The 10,746-nt window shown below is 47.6% G+C and overlaps 1 protein-coding gene across 2 annotated transcripts in view; it reads left to right on the top strand.

The window, feature by feature from the left end:
* The window catches only part of ST8SIA2 (ST8 alpha-N-acetyl-neuraminide alpha-2,8-sialyltransferase 2), a gene marked incomplete at both ends in the record, with an annotated part of 29,975 nt that extends 24,577 nt beyond the window's left edge, over nucleotides 1–5,398 (top strand). For both annotated transcript variants that reach the window (XM_080350885.1, XM_080350886.1), the window contains one exon: nucleotides 5,113–5,398. In XM_080350885.1, the coding sequence (XP_080207011.1) occupies nucleotides 5,113–5,398 (286 nt within the window). The remainder of the gene's footprint in view (nucleotides 1–5,112) is intronic.
* Between the last annotated feature and the right edge of the window lie 5,348 nt (nucleotides 5,399–10,746).

The raw sequence follows: 10,746 nt of genomic DNA on the forward strand, positions 1-10,746 counted from the left end.
TGATCACATCACCCCTTTCTTTTACATCCCTCCTCGGGCTCCTCTTTTCTCTAACCCATCGTACACGTCAAACCTAAGCTGCTGGTTTCTTTTTCACAGCTCTCCCAGCTCATCTTTTCTCTGAGTTATTTGCCCCCTGGGACTCATGCCTTAAAGCCCTCCCTGTCCGATCCCACAGAAGGTTTACAGACAGTGGTCTTGCACTCAGGTGAAGGAGAATCACCAGAGGGTGTAGGGTGTGGAAATAACACAAGTGTGTGACTGGGTAGGATCTGGGGGATAACAAATGCCCCATAAAGCCATGTGTGGATTAGATCAGTGGATATCCCACAAATAAATCCTTGCATGAGCAATTCTTCTCATACTTTCTGTCCTTGAGGCACATGGTGCCTGAGCTGTGGTGTGTCTGCACTGGGACCCCAAGGCAGATAATTTGTTCTGCTTAATCAGGAAGAAGATTTAGTCTTTCTTTTTGTCAAAAGAAGGAAAGGGGAAAGAAATTGGGTAATCCTCTTCCCAGTTACTTTCCTCTTCTTCCCTCTGTTTGGAAATGCTTTAACTTGCAGGTGTTGAGTACCATGTATATTTGAAAGGACATCACAGAGCTCAAAACCTGGAGATGAAAAGAGTTACTTATCCATGACTCAGTGCTGATTTGCTTGCACCAAGTCACCAAAACCAGACTCAAACCACCCAGTACAGATCCAGTCTGGATATAGAGGCTTGATTTGGTGTTTGGGCTTTGCCCAGCCTGGGGATAAAGCCCAACTCTGACTGCAGATCCAGCATTTGGAGTCAGCATTAGCAGGGATCTGGACGGGGATATGCCCATTCGAGCAGGGATACGTGCTGTGCCCTGCCAGCACAGGCGGGTCCCGTCCTCGCCTGCACCAACATGAGCGTGGAGCACTTTTGGGGCACTCGCTCTGATTATCTGTACCTGTATTCTCATGCGTATTAATGGGAGTAGGATGTGTGTAGCAGGCTGATAATATGCTTCTGACAGTCGAGGACTCGCACCTCCACAGCAGCTTGTGTTTGTATCACACTTCTATGATAAGCTGTTTTAAAAGGGTCTGAAATTGCATTATTTCAGCTATTCTGATTTGTATCACTAAATAACGCAGCTGATACTGCTGAAACTTCATTTCTTCATTGACCTGAGTTTTTAATTCATTTCATCCGGGCGATGGATTTTCTGTTCGTTTTATCATGCAGGTTAACCCTAACCTGGAGGGTTGGAGTTAATTAAGGGTTTTCTCAGGCGCCTCAGGAGGTGATGGGTAAGCACAGAGCAAGACCCTGTGCTCGCTATCAGTCCTCAAACCACTGCCTGCAGGGAGCAGTTCTGCACCCAGTGTTTCAACCCAAATCAAGGCCAGGCTCTGCTCCCGAGTTCAGTGATGCTGGGGGAGGATGAGCATTGTCTCCTGAAGGATTCCCAATGGGTTTTAAGGTCTGAATATAGTGGTCGCTTCCCCCGTGGCTGCAGTGCAGTTCTGCTTCAGAGACTTCTTCAGTTTCTTGGAAACTTTTTTGGAAAATTGGCATTGCTGAGGAACAACCAGAACCACCTACCAGCTAGGATGAGGCTCCCTGGGCTGCTCTTGAAGCCTCTGTCCTGGGATACCAAGTATTAGTTCAAATAGGTGCTAGGGCTTGTGTCTAGGCTGCCACTTTACAAAAGATGGCCTTGAAGATGTGATGGCATTTTCCATCTGTCACTATCATGATCCGAAACAAGAGCTGTCTCGGACAATTTTTGCCTGACAGCATCACAGTTCCTGTTCATAGCTGCATCCTGCTCTGTAGCTGCTTCCACCCCCAAGGGTTTATTTACAGAAACGACACAGCACCAGCTTCTGAAGGAGGTCCACGCTGTGAGAACGGCTCTGAGAAAGGAGGTATTGGGTTTCAGGACTGCTCTTTGCTCTTCTCTTTTAATTGCTGTCTCTTTCCACAAAATGTTGCAGTTAATAGTTATGGTGATTGGTGTAGCCAATTGGAAAAATAATTACTGCCTGCTTCGAGATTATCTTTCCTCCTAATTAAAATCCCGGACCTCACATAATAAAGGTGTGCTGTTGACACAGCGTCCCATGTGCGCCCAGACAATCTCATTTGGATTTAGAGAATTAATTAGGTTTTATTTCCATCCCCAGCTGTTCTCTCCTGCACCAGGTACGTGGCCGCTGTCTCAGTTGGCCAGTGGTGGCAGGTATAAGAGGGAGATCTTCCTGCATAGCTCCCACGCTCCCATCACAAACCAGTCATTCAGAAGTATTCCCAACACCTCACTGGAGGATTTCCCACTTCACTGTCCAGGAAACAAATCACAAGTGCTGTGGCATGGTCTGTGTTATAGTTTGGGTGTTATATATTATGTATGTCATCGGTGTGTGTGGGCTGGGACAGCCTGGAGTCCATCACGCCCTCCCAAAGCTGCAGCCGGCAATGAGAATTTATGATGCTGTAGGAGCAAGGTTTGTCATCCTTCTCATTTTCACAATGCCATGCTTGCAATAGAGGGAAATACAGATTAAAAGAGGCAGGTTTTTCATTTTTATTATCAGAAAATTAATTGTCATTGTTCCCTACCCTGATATTATTGAGTGAGCTGCATTTGCTGAGGTGGATACACTGGGCTGGTTTTGGTAGGGCTGCCTTTGGGTACTGGTTGTGCACACTTGTGGGTCTTGGTAAGGCTGTTTGTGTGTGCTGGGTTGCAGAGGACAATGTGCCTTCTGTAGGGAGCTTCTGTATTTGACCCAGGTCATTTTTGTCATCATTAATATGCTTGAAACATTGGTGGTCACATAAATGTCCTGTAGCCATGTGCAAAGGTCACTTCATCATGCTGTCATGGTTGTTGTGTGTTCACCGAGCCTCTCAACAAAACCCGAAACTTAATATTTTGGGCAGACATAAGGTCACCAATATCTTTCTGTGCTCCAGCTGATAAATTGATAAAAGGAGAGTTTTAAGGCTAGAGCAGCTGCAGGACAAACCCAGACAGTTGTCTTGCCCCAAAGCCAGCCAGTTAATGTGGCTTGACAGTTCTTCCCAGGTAGTTTCCCTGCTGCACGAGGATACCCTAATTCACGGCATTAAATGGTTGTAATAATCTCCCATGTCTCTCAGCATGCCAGGGGCTTGATGTGCTTACCCATAAACTCAGTAAGGAGGCTGTTTTATGACTACCTGTGGGAGAAGATTGCCTTGGTACCGCAGCGAGCCTCGCTGTGTCCCCATAGCACAACCCATATGGCTAAGCAAGCCAAGAAAGTGCTGATGCTGTGCCTCTGAGAGACTGGTTCTCACCATTTTCCCCCAATTTCTTGCTCCTTTTTCATGCTGGATGCTGAGGAGATAAGTCAGGCAAGTAGGACCTCCCCAAAACATCGTGCTTGTCTTTTGCTAAAGCTACAGCTGCTTGGACACCCCTGGGGTGTTGGGACCCCAGTAAACCCTGACGTGCCCTTCTTGCACATGCCAAGCTGGTCACTCTGCTTCCAGAATGTGATTCACCAGAAAAGTCAATTTTTCTCTTATCTGGCTGAGAACAAACAAGTACGTTTTGTGCCTTGGTTGCTAAATTTTAATGGCTTTCGTGAAAAGCTAATTTGCAGGATTAAGGCTCGGCTCTCCCAAGGGTTCCCACTGTCTGAGTGCCAGACCCTCCGGAGCCCAGCGGAAAGTGCGAATGAGGAGCAAGACACTTCCCATGGCTCCGCGTGTGACAGCAGGATCCAGTTCAGGTCCCAGACCCCTGGGTGAGAGCGCAGAAGTGCCACGTGCTTTGCTCTGCTTCCTTGTGCTTTTTATTCAAAGCACTGCCAGTCACTCACCTGAACTCAGGCCCTTTGAAATACCTACTAAAAATGATCTTAAACGGGCTGTGACACGGTGGGATGCGCTGCCTGCACCATCCCTGCCTGCTGTGGGGGAGGAGGGACATCGTCTACCTCCCCCGAACCTTTCGCTTTCTGATTTTGCTCCCCTGACAGGGATTTTCTGCTGAGCAAACCAGATAAGTTCCCCGTGCAATAAACACTGGGCGCTGGAAACATCTTCTTAGGGGATGTTGATGCTGCAGTAACTTTTATCGGCAGCTCAAAGTACAACTGCTGATAGTGTTTCTGCTCATGCATCACTACAGAGTGCATCTTTCCCCTGTTCTTTTTGTCATCCCTCATAATAACTAACTCACTTTTCAGCAGCGAGCACAGCTGACCTCCATATCGCATATTATGTATTGCAATATGCCATTTTATGTATTTCATGGACTGATGTTGCAGAGTGTGGTGATGTATTTTGGTGCAGGATCACAGTAGCAGTCTCTGGATGTAACAGGAACCCAGCAGTGTGTTTTAGCTCTTTCAGCCTGATGACCCTTTTTTCCAAAGGCAAAACGTTTATACAGCCCTGTTATGTTTACTGTCAGAGTAAAAAATCTTCATTTGTCAATGAAAATCATCAGCTCGTATGTGTGAGAGTGTGTCTGCTTCAAGGGGTTGCTGGAGTCTACTTGACGTGTGGCTGGTTTGGTCTGTGGTATCGATCTCTCCTTGGTTGATTGGAAGATAATTGTAGGCTGAAGTACTGAAGGCCACCGTTGCAAGCAATTTGTTTTTCATAAAGGATTGTCGAGGCATGAGATGCTTCAATGCCATAGCAACAAGTGTGATGTAGCTGCCAGACAGAGTGCAGGAGGATGCTTATTCATGAAGCAATCCCTAGAGAGCCTTTTCCTTGGCATGGAGAACTCTTCTGCTAGTCAGAAACCTCTCACTTTGAATTACCAATATATCTCAGTCAGAGGCTGGAGAGAGAAAATGTGCAAGACACAAGCTTTGTGGGTGGGGGAAATAACTTGCACAACATGAGAAAGAATGTTTTTACATTGAGGGTGGTAAAATACTGGAATGGGTTGTCCAAAGAGGTGGTAGATGCCCCATCCCTGGAAACATTCAAGGCCAGGCTGGACAGGGCTCTGAGCAGCCTGGTTTGTTTGAAGATGTCCCTGCTCATGGCAGGGAGTTGGACTGGATGAGCTTTTAAGGTCCCTTCCAAGCCAAACCGTTCTATGATTCCTCTACTCTCCCTTTGCAGGTACTGGCTAACGAACAAGGTGCACATCAAGCGACCCACCACCGGCCTCCTCATGTACACCTTAGCCACCCGATTCTGCAACCAGATCTATCTCTACGGCTTCTGGCCCTTTCCCCTGGACCAGAACCAGAATCCGGTCAAGTACCACTACTATGACAGCCTGAAGTACGGCTACACCTCGCAGGCCAGCCCGCACACCATGCCTTTGGAGTTCAAAGCCTTAAAGACGCTGCACCAGCAAGGAGCCTTGAAGCTGACAGTGGGGGAGTGCGATGGGGCCACGTAGGGTGATCCCTGGCCACATTCCTGCACAGCCACGGGAGGAAGGGGAGGGGGCAGAAAGGACGAGTGATGCCTGGTGGGGGTTGTTTGTCTTTGTTAACGCGCAGAACAGCGACACAAATATACATACGTGGTACCTATATATATTGACCTGAGTATTATAACTGTTTGGTGTTCACCAAGGAAAGGGCAGGAGAGATGCGGGAGCATCTGGCGTGACTGGCCTTGGCAAGACCTCTTGCTGGGGTTTACCTGGGCTTGGAAGGGCGTTCGACCTACGTCCGAGAGGTGTGAACGGTGGCCTTGGTTTTTGAGGATATGTTAGATGATGGGTAAACGTTAAACCGTTTGTCGTGACTGGTCTGAGGTTGGTAGTTAGTTTGTTTGGCCAAGGACGCTGGCGCTCTGCAGCAAGGCACGTTCTTGGCCCCGTGCTCGTGGTGGGGAGGGGAAGGGGCAGGGAGCGGGGTGGGCAGGGAAGGTTTGTTGGCGGCTCTCATAGCCGAGGGACTGCCTGTGGCACCAAGCAGGACCCATCTCCTGCACAGCAGGGACCAGTGCCTGGCACAGCCGTGCACAGATCCATCTGAAACATGGACCACCGGGCTGAGCGCAGCCTTCAGAGATGCAAGGGAGAGGCCTCCTGGGCTGCAGTGTGGTCTCCAGGCGGTGGTAGGGACCTCTGCTAAGCTGATCCCGGTGACATTTGCTCAGAGAAGAGATGTGAGGGCCTCCAGAGAACAGGCACGTTGGCATTGAGCCGGGCGGGTGGTGAGGGAGATGCCTAGCATGTATTTTCTCTTCCTTTCTCAAGGAACAATTTCAAAAGGAGCAAAGATGCTGGAATGTGGCAGGGAGGAGGTTTGCTGCTGGAAACCCGCGCCATTAGTAATGAGTGTCTTACTGTGCTATGGTGGAAGACACTTAACATCTGTCAGGGCTCGTGAAAACCATAAGTACATCTAGCTCTTAATTCCCAAATGCTACCTGCTAAGCAGCCTGCCTCCCTCTCCAAAAATAACCACTGAAATATTGGTGATAGGCCTGAGACCCAGCCAAGCAGAAAGAACTGTGGGACTTCAAGGGACTTTGTCAAGTCTAAATAATTCATTTTCACTTTCTCCGCAAAGAACCAGCATACAGTGCTGTGTACTTGAAGTCCTGCTCTCTCCTTTCTTTCAAGCTCTGATTAGCTCTTAGTCTGAACCGTTAAATGGGATGTCAGATGGGATGCTTGCCTAGTGATGAATGTCCAAGAAATTATCTTTGTCCATTTTTTTTCAGAGAGAACCCAAAATATAAAGATGTTTTTATAACATCATCTGCTTTTCTCCTAAGTTTGGGATTTTATAAGGGAAGCAACTAGATTGGTCTGAAAGCCTGTTCAATTTTCTGCTTCTATAGCCTAGTCTATTTGTCTCCTAATTAGCGCTCAGTGCCAGAATGCGGGTGAATCCGGGGTTCAGTGAGTGCAGTTTGGGTTTAATTTGTGGGAGAGTAAATAACACAACACAGGCGAGCCTCAGATACGTGCTGCAGTGTTTCCGTGGCTGGGTTTCATCACCTTTTGTGCCTCCTACTGATGTGTTTTTTTACGTTAAAAAGTGGACAGTTTGGGGCTGAAATATTTGAAGTTGTCTCTTTAAAAACTGTGTGCTTCAAGTGGCAAAAGGAAAAACGCACTTTCATGTTCTGGGACGTAGAAGCTACTGTACCCATAGGAGCCTGCAGCCTGCTAATTAGTGTCAGATGAAGATGCCTAAGATTATGGTATAAGCAACATTACAGTGGATAAATGTGGGCTAATCCACTACCAAGAGGATGTTTCTTTCCAACTCCAGAAGATTATTTCTTTTATGTATTTTTTTTTAAACCTAGCTTTTTTATTTTTACTTGAGTTTAGTTGCACGATGAAGCTAAACCTGGCTGTGAACCTCAGCTTAAGCCGCTGGGTTTTCCTGAGACAGGAGGAGACAAAGAATAAAACTGCGAGATGGAAGTACTCTGCAATCCCGAGGAGCTTCCCGTGACTCGGGAGAGGTTGTTAAAGCTGGATAATTCCCTGGTTTGTCCCGTGCGCGGAGGAGGGACAGGGTAGGGATGGAGCCACAGGGACTGCTAAAGCCAATTGTTGTATTGAGGGGCCTGGGCCATGGTACTGATTGCTGTTAGCAAACCTTCTTTTTAAATAAAAATACAAGAAAGGAAATAAATGTGCAGGGGATTTATTTTTTTAATTTATTTTCATTGACTAGAAGGGCAGAAAGACTATAAAATGCCATGCCAATTAAATGGGAAGATCCTGTAACCTTTTTTGCCCGTGATGGAGAGGGAAAGGCTGAGCGTACCTGCCTGTCTGGGTGAATGTCCATGCTCTGCCAGGGGGACATCAGAAGCCACCAGGATGTCCTCACTGTGCCTGCAGAGGTGACAACACAGATGTGTGGGGGGGATGAAAAGGGGATGGGAGAAGGGACTTGTGGTGCCATTGGAGCCACTTCTGTATCAAAGCACAGGCGCATTACAGGCAAATTATTCAGGGGGATGAAATTGCTGGTGATATTTCTATTCCCAGAACAGCTCCTGCACACCACAGTTTTAAAAATACGTTAAGCCAAGAGTAAGACCCTGCAGTTACCAAAATCAATGGCTGAGCTCCCATTTCACCTCACTGCCATGCGGGTTGGTTCTTGCTGAATTTATGTATGCACACACACACACACACACACACACAAATCTAGAAATTTCCCCTTGCTTTAGTGGGTTGTGTCAAATCCTGTGGTCTGGTTCTCAGGGTGTCTCCTGAGAGTGATGCCTCTTTGAGGTGGTTCCCAGGGCAGTCAGTCCATCGTTTCCTGCACCTCTTGGCAAGCTGAAGACTGAGTTGGAAACATACATTATCATCTTTGTTTCCAGCAGAAAGCCGGGACCTGGCTCGGCCAAGCCTCAGCAATCTGTAAAGCCATGTGCTGTTTATGAGGAGCAGGAGTGGAGTTTTGGGTTTACATTCTGCTCGCACAGGCAGTGGCAGTGATTGCAATACATGGATGCTATTTTGGGGCAGGCACCAGCCGTCGTGCAGCCGTGGGGCTGCAGCAAAGCAGCTGCCAGATGCTATAGGGACCCGACAGCCGTACCAGGCTGCTCCTTGATAAATTGCTTCATGCCCAATTAAGGCTTTCCTGTTGTCAGGACTGAAACAAAAAGAGTATTGATGCTATTTGGGCAGGGATGCAGGTGCATGTGTTGCACCGTGAATGTGTTTAACTGCCCTGAATGACAGTAGCAGCTCACTTAGGTCTTTGCTCCTCTGTCCTGCTGCTGCCCCCAGCAGCGAGGCCAGCCCAAACTGGTGATGCTGGTTGCTCTGGGATGGGAATCTCCTTCTCATGGGTTTAACACACGTGCCAAAAGGTCTTTGGATGGTAACACATGACATGAATTTGCAAAATAGTGGTAAACTTGAGTCTCTACGCAAGCCTGCAGCTTGGGGCTGTGTTTCTCAGCATGTCTTTTGGGGCGCTAGTGCTTCTGGCCGAACCCAATGCTGTTTTCCTCACCATGTACCACTGGTGCGTTTTCCCCTTTCAACAGCTTGGGGATAAGGGTCTGGTCTTGCCTGCTCAGTCACAGCACAGCCAGAAGCACAGCTGCCGGAATTGCTTTTCTTCTCAATCATGCTTCACGTGGTTACATCCCATCCTTCAGATCTGCCACATGCTGCTTCGTGTCTCCGGGCCAACAGCCAGCCCAGCCACGAAATCTCGCTGAGCATCGCCGTGAGCACATGCTTGCTCCTCTTCTCCTCTGACCTTGATTTCCCCAGTGATTTTAGTCCCCGATGAACTGAACTCCAGGAGCAAGCCTGTCACTACAGCCCTGACCAGGGTGAACAAGCATCCTTCAAACGAGAAGTTTAATTCGGCCCTGTGTGTGCCTCACAGCCATGCGGAGGAGGAATGCACCAGCACAGCACTTCTGTTCTTCCTATAAAAGTATGTATACATAAATAGTGATGTGGCTGTTGCTCTCCTGGGGAAGATCCTGCCCGTATCTTGCACTGGCATGGAGTACAGCTCCTCTGGTCAAGCTGCAGAGCCCGCAGGCGCCGTGCTGACGAGCTCCTCTATAATTAACGCCTGTGCTGCCTTATTTAAAGCTGACTTGGGTGAGCTGCAGCGGCCACTCTGAACTGCAGTGTGGGATCCCAGCTGCTCCCCTGCCCTCCCAGCCCCAGAACGGGAGAGGAGGAGGATGGACCGCCACCCTACTCCGAATCCTTCATCAGTCATGGCTTGGGGCAGGGTCAATAACCAAATCCCTGCTTCAATCACAGCCCAGATAATTAGTGAATGAAGTGCAAATAGTTGTCGTGAATCAAATTACAATTTTTCAAAAATATTTTCAAGCTGCCTGAAGGGTTTTTTTAGTGCTAAGAAAATGAATGTTCTATTTTTTGGGGTTTTTTTTTAACCAGAAAGACACAATGTTTTGTTTCGAAGGTGTGGATAAAATTGTTTTCATTTTTTACATTCTATTTTGGATACTGCTTGGGAATAAAACATTGAACACTGTGAAATTCAGACAGTCCCACTAAATGATATAAATGGTTTCAGTTGCTCCCAACATGAATTCATTTTTAGTTTTGTGCAAAATATTCTCAAAAAAGGTTGCTCCATCTACAGATCTTGATATAGAGATGCTATTTTTTGACCACCACTTCTTGCATGTTAGAGAGGCTCAAAACTATGGAAATTAAAGCTTAAAGCTTTGAGAGACCCACAGGGGATGGCAGAGAAGTGGTTTGCTCCGGAGCACCGTTCAGTGTTAGGAGGTAAAACTAGGTGTATAGCCATGGTCTCCAGTGTAATGCTTTGTTAAACCACACATTTTGGTTGATTTCCTTGTTAGGTTTCTCACATTTATGAATGGTTTATTAACACGTATTTTAATCTCTAAATCCTACTCTTATTGCCCTTGGCAGCAGAGAACAGAATTTCACTTCGGTGTCCCTCTTGCCCACATCAAACAGTTTCTGTCTTTCCTTTTCTTCCCTTCTACTTAATCTTGTTTTTCCCTATGAAAACAACTGAGCAACCACAAGCTGGTAAGTCTTCTGTACAACTCCGGTACCGTCACGGGATGTCTTGTGCCCAAGCTCCATGCTGGGTCATCTCCTCCCTGGGGACACCACAGCACTCCCAGCTTCAGCTCCAGGTTGGAGAGGCCACCACCAACTCCTGTTCCACTCCGTCAACCTCACCCTGATGAATGAGCAAAGCCATCCCATGCCGATTACATTCACAATCCAGCTGAAGGCAGATGCATTTAGCTGCTTAACATCACCTCCAA

Source organism: Nesoenas mayeri (assembly GCF_963082525.1).
Source record: "Nesoenas mayeri genome assembly, chromosome: 11".
NCBI lineage: Eukaryota > Metazoa > Chordata > Aves > Columbiformes > Columbidae > Nesoenas > Nesoenas mayeri.